At 39.8% G+C, this 23,751-nt stretch overlaps 1 protein-coding gene across 1 annotated transcript in view; it reads right to left on the minus strand.

The window, feature by feature from the left end:
- itfg1 (integrin alpha FG-GAP repeat containing 1) overlaps nucleotides 1-23,751 on the minus strand; it is a 158,630-nt gene that overhangs the window by 43,026 nt on the left and 91,853 nt on the right. Inside the window, exons 11-12 of the mRNA XM_063882046.1 lie at nucleotides 13,757-13,907; nucleotides 10,555-10,663 (exon numbers count right to left, since the gene is read on the minus strand). Of these exons, the coding sequence (XP_063738116.1) occupies nucleotides 10,555-10,663; nucleotides 13,757-13,907 (260 nt within the window). The remainder of the gene's footprint in view (nucleotides 1-10,554; nucleotides 10,664-13,756; nucleotides 13,908-23,751) is intronic.

Raw genomic sequence — 23,751 nt, forward strand, 5'->3', positions numbered from 1 at the left:
ACACACAGTGAAATTGTTCCTCTGCATTTAACCCATCCTAGTACTAGGAGCAGTGGGCAGCTATCGTGCAGCGCCCGGGGAGCAATGGGGAGGGGGGATTGGAGGTGTCCGGTGCCTTGCTCAAGGGCACCACAGCAGGGCCTAGGAGGTGAACTGGGACCTCTCCAAGTAGCAGTCCACCTTCCATATTTCAAGTCTGTTCGGGGACTTGAACCGGCGACCCTACGATTCCCAGTCCAAGCCCCTACTTACTGAGCCACTGCTGGACAACATATACAATACTCTTATTATGCCTCCTATGGAATGAACCAGTAAGAGTAGATGGAACAAATAAGTGCATGGCAGCAACTGGTATATTAACAGAGAGAGCCTGAAATCCAAAGTTTTTCTGAAAGTGGGTCCACATTTATACGGAGATACTGGGTGGCCTTTGTATATCTGAGATAATTGTGAGTACACACAATGGTAGGTAATAAAGCTGGACTACGTGTGCCTACCTCCATGGAGACCAAAGGACATGAGGGCTCAAGATAAAAATGAACCCAGTAGGAAAAGCAAAGGATGTTTGCTGCCGAGTAGAGAAATTGAAAATCAGGTCATGCCCCCTATTGGTTTGAGTCACTGAAGGGAGGATTTTCTACAGTAGAGGAAGTTTACCATTCAAATACCTGAAGAAATAATAGAATCAAAGGCTCCGACTAAAAGATTTGTGGAAGAAACATAAGCCACTGAAAAGGATACAAAACCTTTGTAAGAATCGTCATTTTGATAGTTATTACGCCCAATGCACACACGAATTGGACACTGTTGTTTGTGTCAGGATGCTTTGACTGTTTTGTACCTATTTCGAAACACAGAATTTGGCCAGTTGCCATGGGAATCCAGCTGTATACTTCTCAAACACTGCTGAATACACAGACAGAGTGCTGGTCTCATGCTAAGAACATAACAACCCCACAAAGAACTGACTCACTGGCCTGAGCGAAAAAATATACCTAAGACGTGCACTCAATAAAATACTTATTTCGTCTCATCAGGCCCGTTCAAGATGACTGACCCATTTTGCTTGCAACCTTGATGTTTCAGCCTATTCATGCCGTGGCAATTAAATGATATGTTTGTGTATGTAAGTGGCTCCTAAGATGGATGCTGATCTTTCTTGTATTCTGTGCTAAACATAGAGTTAAAGCAAGTCAGTTTGAATGAATGCACTTATATTTATCTATAGTTAAGGTGCTGTTTAGGACCTGATTACTAAATTTGTATCAATAATTTATATACAAATGTAAAATACTCATTTAAAATCTTTCCTATTGATGAATTTAACTTTCCATGGGCAAATGGGGAGAATAGGAAATCAACAATTTGCTTGAGAGACCGCTGCAGCATTATCAGTTTCACCTGTTTTACAATTTATAGATACGAGTCAAATGATTATATTTTTATTTTATTCCTGCCAAAATGTCTCTGTGTTGGAATTCAACAGACACTGGAATCACTGCCATACATGTAGGGATTGAGATTTATGAAACATTTGGACTGATCTCTTAATTTTTTCCACAGCTGTACATAAAGAGCAAGATGCAATGAGCAGACGATGACAGTAGAACATAACATGCCGTGTCAGCACTAGTGGCTACAATGCGCATCAACGAAAGCTGAGCAGACCCTATGCTGTGCACGCATACACAACACTTTGACAGCGGAGCAGCATTCGCTCCGAGATGCTCACCACTTCTCATTGTCCTCAGGCTAATTCTGCTGACTGCAGGGCTGCTTGCAGACAGACACGGATGGGTACAAAACATTCCAACACAGACTGACACTGTGATTGGCAGTGAGTTGACAATGGTCTTGATATCTTAATTGCCAAATCCAAAAAGGACCACCTGCTAATGACAATAACAAATGATGATATTGACAGTGTTGTTGCATGTGTGCATATTTACAGATATTCAACTTATCTGTATAGCAAATACATGCCTGCATTGCATTAAACAGTTGGCCTGATTAAAAAGAATTGCCTTGAAGAGGAGGTGTAATTATGTCTTACATACTGTCCTCTGTAGAAATGGTTTACTCGTGTGTACTTGACTGACAATTCTTACAACCCTTCCTATTAGCCCTCATAAGACATAATTTAAAGGCTATTGTCTTGTCTGGTCTAAGTGTAAGTAAGACAAGCACTGCACCGCCGTGGGGATTGAAATTCCCAGAGGGAGCCTTCCCCTGCTTGGTGCTCAGTTTGGGTAACACTATTATAGCATTGTTGTACACTCACCAGTCCCTGAACAGCTGGCAGTGGCGCCAACGTTGTTTCACTTTCAGATGAACACCACAAATGCAGTGTGACCACCACCAGTTAGCCATATCAATTAGAATACAGTTTAACATCCGCGCTGAGGCTAACAGTCTCTAGGGATAACTCATCCAAACTGTTACAGCGCCTTATAGTGAAAATACAGCAGCTTTCCTGCTCACTGGGGCTAAACAACCCCAGCCCAACATCATTCCCTCTGCTTGTTGCGGCCTGGTTAGGCTAAGTGGGGATTGGTTTGGGTAAGCAGCATTGCCACTGGCCACAGAGAAAATGTTTTCTTAGGCTACTTGATTAGCTCTCAGAGCCATAAATCAATTACAACTCCAAATCAAAAGTAGGTGCTTCTTTTTTCTTTTCACCTTCTTATCTGCAACCCATAATTTGCTAATTGGTCAGTCTTTCCACTCCTTCAATTCTCAGTGGATGCGGTCCACACCAATTTTATTGAACTTAATAAAACTCAAAATTGATTAGTGCTGGCTTCTACACTGCGGTGGTCTCCCTCCTGCTGCTGCTGCTGCTGCTGCTAACATGCTATAAACAGTATGTTAAAGGGGCCTTATTATAACCAGGTTTTTATCATTTTTGTTTATGCTTCTACTGTGCTTAAAGGTTCAAAAAGCTCTTTATTTTTCTCATACTGCTTGTGCTGCAGCATCTCTTTTAACCCTCTGTCTGAAACCAGAGCCCAGTCTGCTCTGATTGGTTAGCTGGCAAGCTCTGTTGTGAATGTGGAAGAGAAAATGTTGGATTTTAGCCTTTGCAGACAATTTACATGCAGAAAGACCAATAGAACACACTACAGCAAAGGGAAAACTCCAAAAAAGCATGATAGGGACCCTTTAAGGCAACATCACAGATGTTCTAGGATGTTCTAGAGATAATCAGATACTACACCTAATCATGACATATGAATGACTACTCTCTGTAGGTAATGGATAAAAGGGCTGCAATATGTATGAAATGTACTGAATAGGCAGCTTGTCACATTAGCAGGCAGAGCTGTTACGACTTCAACTGTAAACATACGCTGATGCAGAATGCAATTTTGACAAATATGGGAACAGGCACTCCCACTCAGCCGTCATTGTGTATAGGCAGCAGACACTGAAAAAAAGTATTCACACCACTCTGAATATGCAGCCTGCAGTGAATTCCTCCTCCGGATGACAGAGCCACACTGAACAAAAATCATGTAGATCACCTTGTTGTCATTTTGAGATGAAAATAGGGGCTGAAAGACAGCTCTGATTGACAGACTTGGAGCAGGAGGACAGGATAAGAGACATTGGCCAAAGAGAAACAAGAGAGGAGTGAATGCAGGGTGAGAGTAGCATGAGAGGTGAGAGCTAGATAAAAACAGGCGCTGGTGAGGGTTAGAGAGGAGGAAATGAGATGAGAAAAGATGGGAGAATAAGAGAGTAGATGGGAAGAAGACATTTGGAATGAGGAGAGCTGTATGTGGTAGAGGAGGAGGAGATGGAAGGGGAGGTGAGGAGCAGAGAGAGGAGCCTGAGAAAAGCCCCCAGATGTTTCTCAATGCAGCTAATCTGCATCCTAATAAGTGAGCAGGAAACTAATCAACTCGTACAGTTCTGCTTGTGACTCTCTATTCAACTCTTTTCCACACACACACACACACACACACCCCCCTCCCACTCCCGATCCCATCGCCCATCATTTTATCTATCTTTCTAATTTTGGAGCTTATGATTTCTCCCATCTCCTCCCTCCTCGGCAGTAATCTCCCATCCATCTGTCCACCCTGCAACCACTTTGTGCTTCATTTGTCTCTCACAGCTTAAAGAGGAACCATTTTGCTTTGTGTAAGACTTTGTGTAAGCCTAATGCTTCTCCTTGGTTCCTTGAAAATACAATACGATTAATATTTATGCATCTATATAATATGTATATGTCTCTTGCTAAATAATAAATGTACCAAAACCTGCAACAGAAGTTTGAAAAGAGCTTTATTTCTAATTCATAGCAAGCCCAAATTGACCTGATCCAAAATGTGGTGGGCAAAAAAAAACCTAATGGTAAAACACTGGCAGCATGATTGATGATCAATTAATGAGCAGCCACGTTTAAAAACTGTAACACATACCATTCTACTCTGTAATTTAGAGTTGCAGAGTTAAACATGTATTTTACCTTAGAACACATCACTCAGCTGATTGAGAGACTGCTAGGACCTAATTGGGTGTTAGACATATTGACAGACCCAAGACAGTGCAATTTGTTGCTGGCGTGGCTCCTGTCGTGGGACGGGTCTGGGAGGCCATTGCCACAATCACCTGGTTGTCATTTTCTTATTGATCGGTTGCTAAAGCAGGCGGATCTAATCTAATAGGGGACTGTTGAAGACGCTAATGCTATAAAGTTAATCTGCTGCAGCAAAGTGAGACCATGATGTTCGACAAATGATAAGAACATGAGCATTCAAGTATTTTGGTCTGCATTTTTGCACGTTTGGTGGCGAAACAGTGTACACTGGAAACACAAGCCAGATCAAGTAAAGCGACACTGCCCAATAAGACGGAGCCCATCTGAGGTGTATTTAACTTCAGTATCCTTTCAATGGACCAATCAACACGCTGAATAGAAAAGGTTTTGCTGGTAAGTAGCTAGAATAGCCACTAGGCTAAGCGATAACTTGTTCCCACGGATGTGAAAATAAATCACTTTTTTATTACTACCCGCGCTATGACATTGTGAATTGAGTGGCAGACCACTCCCTAATGTAGTTTTTATTCCCCATTATTAATCTGAAAGGGCTAGTATGAGTGCCCTTAAAGACGGAGTGGTGTGAAGTTGAACACATTTCAAGTTATACCTCAGTCTAGGGGTTACCCATTTTACTTACAATAGCGGAAATAAAGAAATGCTAACATGCTTACAGTGATAATGCTATTGAGTTGATTGCTTATCAGGTATGATGTTTACTTTGATACTTTAGCTTGCTATCATACTAACATGTTGTATTTATCACACTCAAATCCCCACTGAGACTTATAGGAAAGTCATGAGTTTGCAAGGTATTTGGTCACTACAGAAAGTGAAGAGCAGAAGGACCAGAAAATGGTTGTGCTCATAGGATTTAAAGTCATTATAATTCACAAAATATCACAGCATACCTCCAAATGGTTCAGAGAAATCATAATAACAAGCTAAATTGTGCCTTATGGTGGCCCTAGAGGTAAAAGTATGAGATCAACCAAGTCTGTAGGATTCATCCTCTGTGGACAATGGATCTATGAATCATCAGTCATTAGCTAAAGAGATATTATACGAATAATGAAAATATAAGAAAATGAAAGGAATTTCAGAAAAAAGCACAGCTGAGCCCATGCAAAGGCTGGAATATGAAGCACTTTTTGCCAAGAAGACCTGCACCAGGGCCAAAACTGAACTGCACCTATGAATTAAATAGCATTCAACAAACTACTATGGGGAGAAACCTTCTTGAAGATGTATCCAAGAAGAAAAAGAGATATTTCTTCGTTTCTCTACAAGATGCCATCCTAGCTGCCAATCTCACATTGGTCTGCATCTTTACTGAAAAATCCTCTAGCTTGCTCTTAAATAATACATGCACCCATGGCAACAGAGGTACCAATTTTGATGGAATGCATTAGTGTATGAAGTATTGCAGTGGGGAAATAGAGGGGGATAGGATGTCAGGCCAGTATAGGTTCAGGTCATCTCAGTGTGAAATACCCAGCAAGAGTCCAAGATAACCTTTTTATAGCTGTAAGGTCCGTGTGCATTGTGAAATCTTAACTTTCACTCAGGAATAACACACACGCACAAAGTGCGACGCAAAGTCAATCCATCAGCGGGTGTTTTTCAATAATGCTCTGGGGAGGGATGAGTGATGTCGGCCATCGAAAATAGGATTCTGTCCTAAAGAAATGCGGGCTGCAGCAGGCTGTCTATAAAGACCAATCACTGGCTGGCATAATGTGTCAAGTCTGAATATGAAGTTCAAACACTTATTTCAAGAAAATGCCATCAGCCAGTGCAGCCTGAAAAGAGGAACAGTAAATAAACACAATTTGCCCTCAGGGGGTTCACGGGTGGTGCGAGGCTATTATCTGCATTTGAGTTCCCATTCACAGGGGAGAGAAATGAGATGTCGACAGGGTGTTACATTTGACAGATACATTTTTATTTTGGTTTGCTTGTTGTTCGCTCACTACACTGTAGTCAGCCCCATGTAGAAGATGCACCACTGAACGTGTATGAAATATTCACAGCCGAACATGTAATAACTGAGGAGAAGTGTGGGAGCTGAGAGTGTCGGTGTCAGCGGGAGGTGAAGATGGGCGTTTTGGTATGAGTGTGCGTGTTTTGTTTGAAGTGCTGCAGTGAGACAAGACGTGGATAATGAAATGAACAGCGGTGTTCAGAGGGAGAGGGCACAAAAGGAATTTATGTTATCGCAGCAGGAAGAGGGGATGAGCCAAGGTCACGCACGAACAAAACTGAGGCTTGCAGGCTAAGAAAACACATGACGCTTCTTCCCTTCTGCCTATTGACATATGGGAAAAGATTTTGTATTTTGGGCATTTTGTCCATAACATAGTGGCTATTACTCCTAAACCACAGTGTTTGCTGCTGTTTTGCTCATTGTGCTGGGAGGGAATCGAGTCTAAAATAAATATTCCCAGGTTTCCTTAACTTATTCAGACAAACCAAGCGGCAACTACCATGTCTGCAAAGTGAAGCCAATGCAGAAGTGCCCCAAACCTGCAGTTTTTCTAATAGCAAGTAGGGGTTGCAAAAATACATCTGATTGTACAGAAGTCTATGAGAAAATGACCCTACTTCTTAATTGGTTCATTACCGCAGTAAACCATTTTCTAATGAGCCTATGGTCTCTATGGATAATCTCAATACACTGTATTACACCGTATATCAAATACATCATGATGGTCAATTTATTACTGATGGACCGATTTAGAGGAAACAAGAAGATCAGAGCGCGCATGTTTTAGGGCGGGGCTACCTTGTGAGTGATAGGTTTCTATCACAGCATTGTCCATGTTTTTGTTCTACAACTCAGTTTATACAAATTATTTGGAACCAATTTGGTTGCCTACATTGTCCTGTTCAGGGTTTGTTTGAGGAACCCTTATGTCAATTCTGGTTTTAAAAAAACAAGATTGGGAAGATCTAATGGTTCAAACCTAAGGTAATGACACCAATGGCTGATGTCTACACCCACTTCTTGTGTCACCATACTCTGTATGTATACAGTATAAAGTACTTCCAATTCTCCCAAAATCTTAAAAACAGTGCTTTTATCAATTGACCAAACAGCGGATGGTCTTGTGTAAATGTCAGCACTGGTCCACCTCTGACTTTCCAAAGTTATCATGAACAGCATCATCCATTAAAGTTCAGCATGGCAAACACAATCCTGGACTTACTAAATGGCCCTAAATAACACTAAAATCCATGTGGAATACATAGTTTACTGTCTGCCTAGGCTTAGTTTTACATTTATCTGGCTAAATACCACATCTGAATTTACTGTCAGATTCTGGTCATTTTATTTTGTTTTTGAGTCTTGAGTCATTTGAATCCATGCAATTGTGACACTAAGGAATGCGAGTATTACCAATGTGTTTGAGGTTAAGCTTGCAGTGTATTTTTTCAATGTCAGCATTTTTTCAAAGGGCTAGATGTGCTTTTAATGAATGAAGAGCATCAGTACTTTAAAAATGTAAATCAGGAAGAATGTATTTATCGGTTTTGATGATATACTTGGCAGATATTTTAGATTACATACTCTAAGTGTGTGTATTACAAGAGCATGAAGAAGGTTCATTTGCGTTTTTTCGATTGTGAAAGCAGAGCAGCAGTTGAACACCCCCCCCCCCTCCCCCTTCCAAACAACACAAAACAACAACTGTTCGCCAACTGTTCGAAAACAGAAAGGGATGAACACTAATGAGCAGAGCAGAGTGACAGATTAAACTATGCAAAGGCCTACCCTAGAGTGGAACTATTTTTGCTTTCCTCAAATGTCTCTAGGTGCTAACACCGTAGCAACGTTTTTACTTCAGAAAGATAGCGCCTTGATTTTGAACAATGTGACAATAAAAAAAGGCAAAGGAACACAATCTATTAGGAAAACGCAGTGAGCCCAAAATATAAAAAAAACGTTTTCTGAGCACACAGAGATTGAAGCCACATTTGGTTCTAGTCAGATATCATTTGTGAATACCAGGTTTAAAGTGTGACTGAAATACAACCAACTGCACAGTTTGTGTGCCATTTCCTCTGAATTTGAGAATATTTAGTCAGCGGCTCCACAGACAGAATAAAGGTTTTTTTTTTTTTTTTTTAAACATTTCTGACACTTTCATCAAGCAAAGTGAGCCAGTCTGACTACGAAAAATCCAGGATTGATTGGCTACATGACGTGCACCACAGGCAATTGTGTGTAGTAGTTAAAGAGGAAATTAAACAGCTTTAAATGGGCCCTATTATGCTTTTTAGGGTCTTCCCTTTCCTGTAGTGTGCTAGGTTTTTGTGCATGTAAATGTTCTGTAAAGGATAAAATCCCCAAATTCTATTCGGAGGGAGTTTCTTTCCAACACAGTTGGATTTATGTTACATATGATCTCACTATGTAACATTCACACTTGGATTGGAAAGTGCTCTGACATACAGGTGATTTTTAATTTGGTGGCTGATGTTAATAATAATGATAATAGACTCAAAACTCACTTTTCAAGCAAACTGTGAGGCTGTGTGTAAGAAGGGGCATCAGCGCCTGTTCTGTTTGAGGAAACTGAGCCGTTTCCACATTGACAAATCCATCATGACCCTCTTTTACCATGCTTTTATTGAATCAGTCTTATCATTTGCACTAGCAGCCTGGTTTGGAAACCTCCCCTTAAAAAATAAAAACTCACTCAATCAAATAGTGAAGTGGTCTAGCAGGCTGATCGGTGAGCCACAGCTCAACGTGGAGACCCTTTACAGAAAACAGTTACAGCGCATAACTGGTTCAATTTTAAATGATAGTTCCCATCCACTACACACAGAGTTTCAGCTTCTCTCTTCTGGGCGTAGGTTTTTAATCCCTAGGTGCAGAACAAATAGACACAAACACAGTTTTGTCCCTGCAGCCATTACACTGAGGAATAAGTCATAGATATATTTTGCACAGGTGTTTTTATTTATTATTTATTATTGTATTTGTAAGTTGAATGATGTGTGATATGTGCCTCTTGAATGATGTGTGATATGTGCATCTTTTATCCCTTTCCCATATGTGTGTATGAGGACTCTACTACTGCAAACAAAATCTACCTCTGGGTATAAATAAAGTAACTTGAACTTGAACTTGAACTTGTTACTACTGATTATGCTCCTGTTTCACTCTGCTAAAGTGCAATTTACTGTATATTATTATTTATTTTATTTTATTTTTTATTTTTCAACCAAATGTGTATGGTTGTATTAACTAACAGTAAAAAAGCGGTATTCCAGGCATCACACATAACCAACAAAACAAACAAACAAACAAACAAATCGAATAGTGGGAATCAAACAACACTTTCCAAAGTGTAAACAGAAACAAGGTTTTATAACATCTGCCTCTGCATAGAAACCTCGTATGAGGTAATATTATTGTGTCTTATCCAAAGACTATGACATTATCAATTTCAAGTTGGAGCCAATTGTCCTGCTCGCACTCTTGTGTCATGAACGTGGCATTATCAGTAGCACCGACTAAACTGGGCGTGCTGTATATAAAGTATATTTTTGCTGAACAAGGTCTTCGAGAAGGGTACGAGAACTGAGGTAGTATTTCAAATGACCTTTTGGGAGTCTTGCATGGACATTTTAATTCAGGTGGAAAACGAACAAACCGCTCGCACAGGATCCCCTTTTTTCCACCAAAGGAGTAGCTCGGGGCTAGAAATCTAAATAATATGGTGGATAATAGTCATGCCCATCTGGTTCTGGAAAAAGTGCTGCTCATGTTCAATGATACTAATTGGTCCAGGGGGGGGGGGTACAAAGAACCAAACAGGACAGTTAAGCATAATATATTAAACATTTCAGTGGGGTTTCTCCAGGTGTGAATTTGGAAGAAGAAGAAAAAGGCAATATGGTGCAGTTTTCTTTTTTTTTGTCCATGTTCTCCAACCAATAAATTGGTGTAGGCATGGAGAGAGGAACAGAAAGTGCTTGGCAAGTCAGTCACTTACCCATCACTTTAACGAAGTAGGCATCAGACTCAAAATTGTTCTTCAAAGCGTGGATGATCAAGTTGCTTTTGCCCTCTGCCTTGCTCAGAACCAGCATGTCTAATATACCCTGCAAATGAAGACAGGCATTTAGATAAGGGACAATGGCAGCATGGTGTGTGTGTGTGTGTGTGTGTGTGTGTGTGTGTGTGTGTGTGTGTGTGTGTGTGTGTGTGTGTGTGTGTGTGTGTGTGTCTTCTGATGTACATTTTCATTCCTCCTACATACTGTGCAACTGATCCCGCATTATCTTATCTTCTCAATTATTTCCCTTTTTCTCCTCTTCGCTACATCTCTCCCTCCCAATTAGAAATTCTCCCTCAGAGAGGAAAAAAAGGCAGCATTTAACAGACAGGCTGCATTAGCTCTAATAATTAATTCTGATAAGACGGCATATATAGCAGATTGCTAAACAGGCGAACATTCTGGTGAGTGGGAGTGTGTGTAAGGATTTTGTGAGACGTTTTGAGGTATGTAAATGCAGCTCCAAGAGTGCTTTAAAAACACAAATGAACAATCCATTGTTCCCATGAACAGACATCTAGGTTGAAATAAATTAAAAAACAATATTCAGGGTAAAAATAACAGCGCGTATAGAAGGTGTAAAAGAAACACAAAGTGCTTTGTACTGTAAATACAAAGCTGTCAGATAAGGAGTACACAAGGCACACAACCTACAGCTACTTTAAACAGCACTGCTGATTACAAACAAGCACTAAGTAATCCCGTCCAATTCCGGAGTATTTGTTCTGAGCATGAAAGAAGAAGCATAAACTTAAATCATTTTGTCGACGCCAGTGTTAGAAAAAAAATAAAAGCTTTATACTTAATCCCCATGACTGTATAAGAGAAATCTAATAATCTTGGGTTGTCTTTGGGATTGATTAATTTTCTTCTCCATTTGGCATTAAGTTCTTTAATACTATAGAAATACTCAACAAGGGGTTGTCTTTTATGTGGCATAATCAACTATTTGATATATGTATTATTGTAGATGCTAGTACTTAGACAGTGTTGATTTTGACTGTGTTTACTCTTGGTTTTAAAATTTGTGTTGATCATATCACTATTGGACAGCAGTAAATGAAACAAAAAACGAGCAGGGGTAGTTCGGGACGACAAATATTTTTCGTATTGTAAATGCTAATGCATTCGAATGCATCTCTGAGCAGTATGGAGGGCTGTACGATTTTGGCCAAAATGTTTTTCACCTTTTTTTCATACATTTTGGATTCACAATTATTTTTCCTGGTTATTGGTTTTAGGGACTACATATGGTGTATTGCAATTTTACAATTAAATGAAGTAATGCTTTGGTGCTGCATTCCTGCTAATGTAGAGAAATTTGCATCAAAATAAGAATTGAAATACGGTTATTTTTTGGAATTCATTGCACTTTTGTTTTGTCGGTTTTGTTTTGTTTTTACTCCACTTCTTTCGTGATTTTGATTCTTATTCAGTGAGTGCACTCCTACACGGACGTAACAGGAACGAACATCTTCAAAGCTCCTTTTATTTTTCCTTTTTCTTATATTTAGTTTTCAAATTGTGTAAGGTTTCTTTGCCAATAACATCTAAAAAATAGAAATTGGGTTAGCCTGGATTACACCCAGTATACAGTTTTTAATTTTGGTTCTGTACATTACCACAATGAATTTTAAATGAAATAATTCAGATCCAGCTGAAGTACAGACTTACATCTTTAATTCAGTGGGTTGCTGTTTGTTTGGGGCCTTTCTGTCTGAAGTTTAGTGTTTAACAAGTGAAATGCATGCTTTAATAAACTCCAGGGTTTCTTTGGCTGTATGTTTTTGGTCATTGTCCATCCGTATTATGAAATGCTGCCCAATGAATTTGGCTGCATTTGGATGGATTTGAGCAGACAGTACGTCTCTGAACACCTCAGAATTCATCCGGCTGCTTCTGTCCTGTGTCACATCATCAATAAACACTAGTGACCCAGTGCCACTGGCAGCCATGCATGCCCAAGCCATCACACTGCCTCTGCCATGTTTTACAGATGATGTGATATGCTTTGGATCATGAGCTGTACCACGCCTTCTCCATACTTTTTTCTTGCCATCATTCTGGTAGAGGTTGATCTTGGTTTCATCTGTCCAAAGAATGTTCTTCCAGAACTGTGCTGGCTTTTTGAGATGTTTTTTTAGCAAAGTCCAATCCAGCCTTTTTATTCTCAAGGCTTATGAGTGGCTTGCACCATGCAGTGGTGAAACCCACTCTGTGTTTACTTTTATGCAGTCTTCTCTTTATGGTAGACTTGGACATTGATACGCCTACCTCCTGGAGAGTGTTGTTCACTTGGTTGGCTGTTGTGAAGGGGTTTCGCTTCACCATGGAAATGATTCTGCGATCATCCACCACTGTTGTCTTCAGTGGATGTCCAGGTCTTTTTGCGTTGCTGAGTTCACCAGTGCCTGCTTTCTTCTCCTAATATTATAGCAATTTCTCATATGGGTTTTTTCTGTTTTCGCAGCTTACGGATGGCTTGTTTTACTTGCATGGAGAGCTCCTTTGACCCCATGTTGTCTTCACAGCAAAATATTCCAAACACAAGCACCACACCTCAAATCAACTCCAGGCCTTTAATCTGCTTAATCGACAAAGACATAACGAAAGAATTGCCAACACCTGTCCATGGAATAGACTTTGAGTCAATTGTCCAATTACTTTTGGTCCCTTTTAAAAGAGGGTGGCACATGTTCATCCCTTCACCCTTCATCCAATTTGAATGTGGATACCCTCAAATGAAAGCTGAGAGTCTGCACGTTATGTCCATGTCCATTATATAACTATAATTGGAATATGTTTCAGTAAACAGGTAACAAAACCAAACTTGTGTCAGTGTCCAAATATACAATATATGGACCTAACTGTATATTTACTTTTGTTTCTACCATCAGACAAGGCAAGTAAAGTCCACTGCTGCCTCCAGTTGGTTAGGAAAACAATAAAACAATGCATTTGGTTTTGCAAACAGAAATGAAGTACATCTTTTCAGAAGTAATGAGTCAAGCACACATGTAGAGATGCATTTTAATGAGAACTCATACTTAGATCTGAGAGAAACCTAGAGAAAGGATGGTGTTTTATATTGAATGACCTAAACAAGCTCGAAAACATTAAATCAACACAAACTACTTACGTCCTCGTAGATGTCAAAGAATGTTGCCATGACAGCATTCTGAATGGCTCCCAAATCTGATTGGTCCCATTGGATTTCGAACATCCTTTGAACATCACTGCAAACTGGGCTGTTACAGGGCACATTCTCCAACAAAAATGCCTGCTGACCACTGAGACAGGAGAAAAAGTAAAGAGAGAGGGAGGGAAAACGCATGTTAATATTTTGCATCTTAGAAGGTGACAATGGATCATCTTGGTGCGGTGCACGCAGTGTTTTGGTGTTACATCCAAATGATCCGTCAAACATAATACTGCTGTATTTGTACACAATCCTATTTAATGTAAATGTCTCTGACTGAACTTCAAATGGTGACCTTTTGGAATTCAGTTTGGCTTTTTATAACCAAATGACAGTTGCTATATTTCAGTAAATGCAGCTTCTAGCAGAAATCACTCCATAAAATCAGCTTGGTAAGACTCAATCTGTTCATAACTCCCACACACTTCACCTTTGAAGTACTTCTGTAATGTAGCTCCAACAAAATGGTTCTCTTACAAAGATATTTCATACTGACCTACTTTAAACTTGGCAATAAAAAAATGTTTTGAGTGAGCATTGAGGATGAATTGTGATTTATCAGCCAAACCACCTCCAGAGTTGGTCAAGGTATAAGAACACATTGAACAAGTGAGAATGAAATAGCACTTTCTATCCACACGTAAAAACCACTTGGACATGAATCCGTAATTGCGCACTACTTTTTTCAAACGAATGAAGAAGTTAGAGATGTTAAGCTACTTGCAAGGGACAATTTCAATCAGAGTGTCAGTTATACAATCCCCACCCCCTGCCGTCAACAGTGTCATTAGGCAACATAGTTAACCCTAAATTGCTCCTGGAGGATATTTACTGAATTTAAGAGTATGTAACTCACATTGGATAAAACTATCAGCTAAATGAATAACATCACGTGTAGCAACAAAGCAGCTTGTCTAAATGGATGTTCAATAGACTTGTGGTTGAAGTCAAAATGAAACCAACTGCCAACTTTTTGTCCAGTGAAAACATACAAGCAGAACTTGGTGACTGATTGCAACCAAGCAAATAATGAAGCAAAGGCTAAGCAAATGATACAGCTACATCTGGTCCTGGCTGCAATGTCAATACAAATGGAATTTAAATTATATTGGAAAGATGTGTCTTTCGCTTTTCTGTCTTTAACCAAAACTTGATTATGGTCAAAATGTTGACATTCTGCCATACATCTCAACAGTCTTTCTAGTTTTTTCAAAATAAGAGCATCAGTGTTAAACAGAGTAAGAGCTGCCTGAGATGGAACAACATCCACAAGCCTTGCTGTCTTGCTCTGCTGCACATATGCCTACCCAAATTAGGGAAAAATGACCTTGCTACACATATCGCATAATTGACCTTCGTGTGCATGCATTAGTAGCAAGACATTCCAATATGAATTCTTGTCTACCAAATCATGTGAAGTTATTTACTGCTATAAAGGATTTGCCCGGAAATTTGCATTGCTGTGACCACACCCTGTGTTTGGCCTGTTTCTTGGGGTGTGTACAAGTAGTAGGTTATTTACGCTTAAACAAAACACAATGACTTTGATTTTTTATCCACCGCTCTATCGATGCTTTGTGTGTTTAGCATTTGCCACCATCTCCCTCTAACTCTCATGGGAAACTGAACCCCCTCCCTTTCTCCATCTATTAGTCTTTCTTTCTTTAGAGACGGCTCGCTGTACCTGCTCTTAGATCTCCGTGGGAGTGGAGAATGGAAAAAAATACTGTTGTCTAAAAATGGACTAATTATTAAAGCCCTCCCTCACTCAGGTTTACAGATGACACCCCACTGTATCCCACTGCAAGTGTCTTTGGAGTGGAGGTGGAGGCAGACTACGAGCTAAGAGCTGGGTGGGACAGCTGTCCTCTACGATGCTTTTAAAAACTTGAAAGCCTCTGTGAGGCAGTGTTGGAAAGGCATAAAATGCGCCACACTTACTTGCAGCCACATATTACACTTTCACAATGTCAAAAAGGGAAACATGGCATTGTATGGTGTATGTGTGTTCCATGTAAGATAGATTAGTTTTCTTGAGTTGTGTAGGTCAACCAGGAAGTTCACACTGGTTACCTTATAAAGAGCCCAAAAAGATTTTCCAGTGGATTTTAGATTATTGCTGAAATAAGGACTTTAATAAACGTTACAGTTAATAATAATAAATACTTTGTTCAACAACAAAATCTGCCGATATCAACTTGTGTAATGAAATTTGAAACACAAACGCAATCACCAAATTAAAAGCTAATGTAGGGTTTTAAACAAATTAGGCCACGGTCATGACTTTACTTCACCAACACTCAGCAAAAGGCTGAATATTGTTCAAGATGATGTTAAGAAGACATATTTAGACCCTTGTTGCCTTCTTTGAGACAACACTGTGCCTGTTGGAGAGGAGTGCGGTCCTCTTTATATAACTAAGTGATGATTTCAGTGTATCCTATGTATACTTTACCCCGAGTTGCTCCAGATGGCATAGCCAATGGATTGTGAATGTTAGCTTCCTTTAGAAACTGACACTATATGGATGGGGTGTGAATGGGTGAATGATGAAATGTCCTAAAGAATGGATAAAGCGCTATATAAATACAGTCCATTTACCATTACAATCTTCTAGATTCACCATTGGGGTATTTACTGACATCATTTATATCAAACAACAAAGCTAAAACTCTCTGTTCCTCGTGCTTATGACAGGCCTTATAACAGGCATGCAAACCAAAATGCCATTGACTTTAGAGGTGAAACTGCAAACAGATTACATTGTTTCTGGGTTTAAAGATTAATTGCTGCAGCAATCACACTGTATATGGCAATTAAAAACCTCTAAAGTTCTAAATTCAGCTGCCGATTTGACAAGCATCTTTATTTAACACACTGGAAAGTACAAGAAAGAGCAAGAATTTAATTAATTCCTAAAGCGGACACATAATGCCTCAAGCACACAGATAAAAATAGCATCTGTTCAGATGACAATTCTCTCTGCAGACATGCTGCTGTCTCAGGATGTCTGCATGATGTGCGCAGGGAGGAGCAGGGCTGGGGGCTTGTGCAGGATTAACTGACTTTGTCTCTGATTATACATATGCGAGCGGGAGGTTTGTTTAAAGGTCATTCCGTGTAATCCATCATTACAGCATATGCACTACTCCCTTCCTCACTTCTCATTAGGCTGAAAGTTTACAGCACCCACACAATATGACCAGTTGTCACTAAGGACCTGCCACTGCACCTATTGGTCATGACACAATCCTAATGGTGTGCACTGATTGGCTCACCAGGGGATAATCAGGTGTCCCGATGCAGGAAATTGTCGCAATTTTACAGCCAACGGAATGAGTGTGTGTGTGTGTGTGTGTGTGAGTGTGTGTGTAGAACGGTAGTCGTTTCAAAGTTTTGGTCTGAACTTTAGGAAGCATGTGATTGTTATTCACCAATGTGTGTGTGTCCTTTCTGAGATTTCTGTACTTCAAAGGAACCTCTCTCAAGCACTGCAGGGGGGGTGATTGTGGGGGATGGTCTCGGGTCATGAGGTAGAACACACACACACACACACACACACACACACACACACACACACACACACACACACACACACACACACACACACACACACACACACACACACACACACACACACACACACACACACACACACACACACACACACACACACACACACACACACACAAAACAATAACAACTTCCTCTTCCACTCTTTTAGTTTTGTTTTGACTGCAGTTGGTTTAGCACCCCGATTCAAACATGTACAAATCGCTCATTTGAAGTTAAATAAACCTGATCAAATTCAGAAAAACATATTCTCCTTTAGACTGCCAACATTTCACTTGGCAAATGAGGGAAAATGGCAAACTGATTGGTAAAACTCTAAACAACAGTGTACAATTCACTTAGAAAGCAGAAACTCCTTTTGGACCAGAGGAGCTTGAATAAAGGCCAACAGAAAATGTGGCAGTTGCAAGGTTGGGTGCTTTCTGAAAGCTGGTGTCCGTACTAATCCAAAAGGAATTTTTGAGACAAAAAAGCACACAATCGCATGCTTTTTTATTTCCAACAAGACCGAAAGAGTGAGCCGTCTTGTTTCACGATGATTGTGCCACATCAATATCTCACAGTTCGATTTTTAAAAGTATCTTAAATCATTTACGATTAATACTTAAGGTGTGATTAATAGGCAGGTGATATCGTTTTGACATCTCAGGTCATTCAAATGGTAACACTAATGTCAACTCGAAAAAATATGAGTTATTAAAACTATTAAGGATAATTAATTAAAAGAAACAACAACATTTGACTAAAATAAGACTTTAAATGTGCAATTTCAGCCACTATCTGGACCAATGTCAGAATCACTGTGTGTATGTGTGTGTGTGTGTGTGTGTGTGTGTGTGTGTGTGTGCCTGGGGGCTTCAATTATTGTATGAACCTGGTGTCAGCACTGATGTGTGTGTGTGCCTGTAGGGAGTCTTTCTCTGTTCCTGGCTCCACCCGCCTCCCTTTTAATTGGCCTCCAGAGGGGCGGTCTGCTGGCTGGAGGCTGACCACTGATCACACGGAGGACCCTCCTCCTCCCCTGCCTCAGACCCTCACAGACTCCACCGTTACTGTTTCCCCATCTTTCCATCCATTCATCTCCCTCAACCTGGGGGGCTGCACACACCTGGCCCCCACTTTTTTGACGTTCTTTTTTATTTGTCATTTTTGGTTATCTGCTCATCTACTATCCCCCTCCTCCTCCTTCATCTATCGACTCATCTGCCTTTGCTCCAAATTTCCGCCGAAAAATCCCAATGCCAAGGATTTTAAAATACCTTCAAGCCATGGTTTGTTTTAGTGTTTGAGTGCTACGTGGGTGCATTTGATATTGCTCTTTCAGGTTTGATGATGGAAGCAACACAGCGGCAGACTCGTCTCTTCTTCTCTTGACAAATGACCTTGCGTCCCTCTCTAAAGTCTCTCATGTATCCTCCTACACTACTTCACAAACCCTGTCTTTTGATAAAAAATATTTTTACGGTTGGGTGGTTGGCTTAAACACTGTTATGCACTGTCTATATAACTTATAAATTAAATCGAGCCAGGTTAAAAATATAGCATCAGTCTCTAGATTTGGCTTTTCATTTTCAGGAACATTTTATCTCCTTAATCATAATTGTATTAGACAGAAGTATATCACGTGGAAGCAAAAGGTTACCAGCAGGGTTTGGAAATGAAAACATGAGATTCTCCTTGTTGGATTTACTTAGAAGTCAAAAACATGAAAATGAAGTGCCTTGTTGGGATTCAACTAATCTAATGATAGCAATTTAGCAAAAAAGTTAGAAAAGAAGAGATAGGACTTTAGAGACCAAATACACTTGACCACTCTTTGATCCAATGTGACTTAGGTTTGTAGATTGTTAAGGATGGAAAGGTCTGCCAGATGACTAAATGGAAATGTATTGCATTTAGGCAAAGTTAGAGACTATTTATTATATCTATGATTCCACAGTTCTTTCTTTTGAACCCTAAACAAAAAGCAATCTCTACATGTGACCCCCTTTTCACAGGTTGCATGACTCTTGGTATATTGAAGCAGCATTCTAAAGTTTGAGAAAAACAACCAATTAGGCCATCTGTATTCCTTTAAAAACAACAACTTTTTTCTGATGTACCTTTATCTTTTTTCTTTATGCGGTCACGAGGTGTTAGAAACTGTCAGGGTGGAGTTTAAAGATAATTATGATTCAATTTAAGATTAATCTCTATCAACAGATATTTGCATTGGAATGCAGAATCAGTAGAAACAGGACCATGTTTTGCAGCAGAAGCGTTCTTGTGTCCATTTGTAGTCTAAGTAATTTTGACCCATCATGATGATTTTAAATCATTTTGTAGTTGTTTTAAAGACTTGAACATACTCTGTCTATACACACACAAACACTATGGTAGGGCATTGCTGGAATGACAGGTCACCAAACTATTGAAAGACAGACAGCGAGAGAGATGTGGACAGAATGCAGAATGGGATGTTGACGGAAGGTGACAGAAGGAGTGGGTAGGTCCACATAGATGGACAGCAACACAGCGTTGTATGCTGTCAAGGCCCTGAGACACTCTGGTTTCTCTTAGTGCTAGACACTGAGGTGACGACCAGTGGCAATGACACGCGGCAACACACAATGGAAGTAAAAGTACTTTACACCAGTCGCCTGCTGTCACTCACTCTTTCATCCACCCCATCTCTCCTTGGACTCTCACAGAAATTCCACTTTCTTCTCCTTATTTGTGTTTTATGTTCACAAGACAACAACAACCTTCAAATGAGCTGGTTTCGGAATGGTGTTCAACAGGATTTTCATTAGAGAAGAAAATCGTAATGTGTTAAGCAATAAAATTCAAGTATGGCGCCCATTCCCCTCCAATCAATATGCTCAAGTGCAGAAAAAGAATGATGAATTTCTAGAAGCTGCAAGCATTGTAATTCATGTTAAGGTTAGGTAAAAGTAATTAGCTTGCCAATAAACCCAGCTTGGAAACAATAAAATGTTGCATAGCTCTGATTACTTGAGTCGCTGTGGGTGAAAGTGTGAGAGAGATCAATGCTAAAGCCTGGGTGTGAATTTGCAAACGTCCCCATGTGTCATTACGGTAATGCCACCCCCTGTGGAGTAAACACTGGCTTTGTTAATGTTTTCACTGGAATTATATTGAAGAATGACTGACTGGGCAATGATACAGTAACAGAAAGCCTGTAAACACTACATTCAATCATAGGAGTCAAAAAAGAAGACGTGTTTTCAGTTCTGTCGGATTATGATGGATTATCCAGCTTTTCCCCCGAATGGCCCTGCTTTTAAGGAATCAAAGAAGAATGCACATTTTGTCACTGGTGTCAAATGTAAATACAATGTGACACCATAAAGTCTTTAAAACATAAAGGACTGAGAAATGATTTCAGCTCTTAGGTTGCAACTGCAACATCTAAAAAGATATTGGATGGATGTTCTTGGAATTTTAAACGGACACTCGTGGTCACAAGAGGATGAATTGAAACGCCTTTAACTCTCATAAATAACCACTGTCAGGTCAACATTTGATTTGTTTTGCTTTCGTTTGTAACCAAATATTCCTAACTAAGATAACATTTCCATCATCATCAGCTGTACCCTGTGTTTAGTAAAGCTGCAATGTTTAGTCATCTAAGCAATTATTCATTGAACAGATACATTATCGGCAATTATTTTGGTAATGGATTATTCTTTTCAATAGTGTTTCATGAAAAGAAATGACAGAAAATTTGTATTTTTTTGCCATTCAAATATAAAGATGACCTGCTTTTCTCTGCCTTCTTCATCACATACAACTTTATAATCGCCAGAGTACTAAAAGCATTTAAGCAGCATGGTCAGCAGAATACACTTTATACCTATACATATAAAATATGCTAGTTGGCTTTGTCATTGTGAGCAAGGTGGTATGCTTAAACACGTATTAATACAAACACTGCTGTATCACAGTACAGCCTCTCAGAGCAGACCGAGAAGCTTTGGACTTTACTTCTCACAGATTAAAATTGTACTGTGACCTTTTTTGTTTGACTACCAATTTTTCGTATCTGTTTGTTTGTTTGTTTGTCTCTGCTCAGGCTGGTTAAATCCATTAATAACATGTTAAGATAAAACCAGCTAGCATATTGTACAAGTGCATGATTATTTCCAAGACATGGGTGCTTGGCGCAATTAATAAAATCATTATGTAACCTGGAAATAGATTGAATACTACAGTGTTATGTCAATCCATGACAGAGGATAACATTGTAGGGATGTATTTATAGGCCCACGCTGAAGATTAAAACTTCAAAGAAAAAGATGTGCTTTCTGTTGAATGAAGCACACATTCATACTCCTCCGCAGATTTAGCTGTAATGGCGTTGCAGCGTTTTACACTAGAATGAACCACAATGATATTTTTTCAAACTAATCATCAAATGGAAAACACCCTATTTCATTACGCTATTACTAAAGAGCTCCCTAGAAAGCTGCTTTATTTTCTTTGTTTAGGAAGTCGTCTGAGGCCAGACAAGACTGCCACCAACAAAGCAGCACTTTGCAAATAAATTATTGTGCAGGGCTAACAAGAAAATGCCTTGCGCTTCTCTAGTTTCCACCCTGGTATTAACAACAAAACCGAGACACAAACACAGCTACCCTGCTTCCAACATACAGAGAAGGATGGATTTTATGGCATTGCCTAGCAACAGCCTGCTAAGCTCTTGGCAGCTGCTTGGTCGGGTTACATACCGATGAGGTACACACATATACAGTGAGAGCAGCACTACAACTTCATGAGATTGAACTTATGTAGATATCAAAAGGTGAAGTGCAGTGAGCTTTACATAAACAAAAACATTAGTTATTGTTCTGCTTAACATGAGTGGGCACTGAATGAAGTGTTTTGCTGACTTCAACTTCAATTTCAACACATTTTTTTTAACCCAGTACAAAGCCGTTTCAATAACGTTATGTTCACTGCTATGACATTCCCACAACCATATTCAAAGTCCATTACAAAGACACTAATAAGGAATATATTATGCACTTTATTTTCCTCTCAGTCATGCTAATAGATGCAAACCACCGCTCACAAATCAGTGCAAACACTCATATAATTAAAGTACAAGCATCTTGGAATAAGCAATGATTAGTTTTCAATTAGAGTCAATTTATTTAAATAACTAGGCGCCAACAAAAGTTTTTAAAGTGCTCACCAAGGCTTGCAGGACAAGCCATAATATATTACACACATTGTCTTTTTTGCCATACCTTCAAGATGACATATGATGCTCTTTTTCGCTTCACATTTGTATTTTGTGTACTGTGACATGCTTACATGCTATAAAGAACTTTATTTTTCACATACTGCCTGTGCTGCAGCACCTCTTTTCAGCCTCTGTCTGAAACCAGAACCCAGTTTGCTCTGATTGGTCAACCGCTAAGAGATGTCCTGCTAATTAGCTTATGACATACAATATGTTGGAGTGCTGGCCAGCAGAAGTGCAATTGCTACTTAGTGATGTCACTATGTTACAGTAGTAAACAAAGAAGTCCCATGAAGTTGTTTCAGGCAGGGGGGGAGTGTGTGGGAGAGAAACTTCCTCTAGAGGGAACTTTGAGATTTTAGCCTTTGCAGACATTACCTTGCACAAAAACCTATATAAAGGTTGTATAACAGGAAAGCGACAACTAAAAAAGCATTACAATAACATTTCATACTTTTACTTACTGCTTAGGAACCAGGTGAATAACTCTCCCATAAATTAAAACAACAATATAAATCACAAACACATTATTGGTTAGAATCATAACAAGCATACATATTTTCCCAAAAATGTTCAGCTTTTCATTGTCTGAAGGCAATAGCCACTCAACGGCCTTGACAAACCTGATCTGACAGTTCAACTGTGCCCTTGTCCTACTGACCCAGCTGTGTTTATTTCAGTAAGCGAGGCCAGATAGAGAGCACAAGAAGAGTGACAGAAGCAGAAGGGTAAGTGTGAGACAGCAAGACAGTCTAACCCTAACCCTCATACGATAGAACCTTTCCAAACGATTCTCAATGCGATACACGTGTGTGTCATTGCAGAGACAGGCAGAAGAGATGAGGACCGAGAGGTCTGTTGCGATTTCCTGGGCAAGAACCCCAAGCAGAGGTTAACTACATTATTCTGTTACTGTCAGACACTCGGTGACCCATAGCCTGAAGAGTTCTACACACAGAGGCGTGTTTGTGCAATGTTTGGTGTGTGTGTGCATGCGCCACATTTCCCTAAGGCGTTTTCCTGTCTTGTTGTGATTGGCACCTCTCTCCAAAGACACTTGTGACACGTGAAGGTGCATCTTGACAAACAATAACAGGTCCCATCACTGGTATCT

This window comes from Eleginops maclovinus, chromosome 4 (genome assembly GCF_036324505.1).
Source record: "Eleginops maclovinus isolate JMC-PN-2008 ecotype Puerto Natales chromosome 4, JC_Emac_rtc_rv5, whole genome shotgun sequence".
NCBI lineage: Eukaryota > Metazoa > Chordata > Actinopteri > Perciformes > Eleginopidae > Eleginops > Eleginops maclovinus.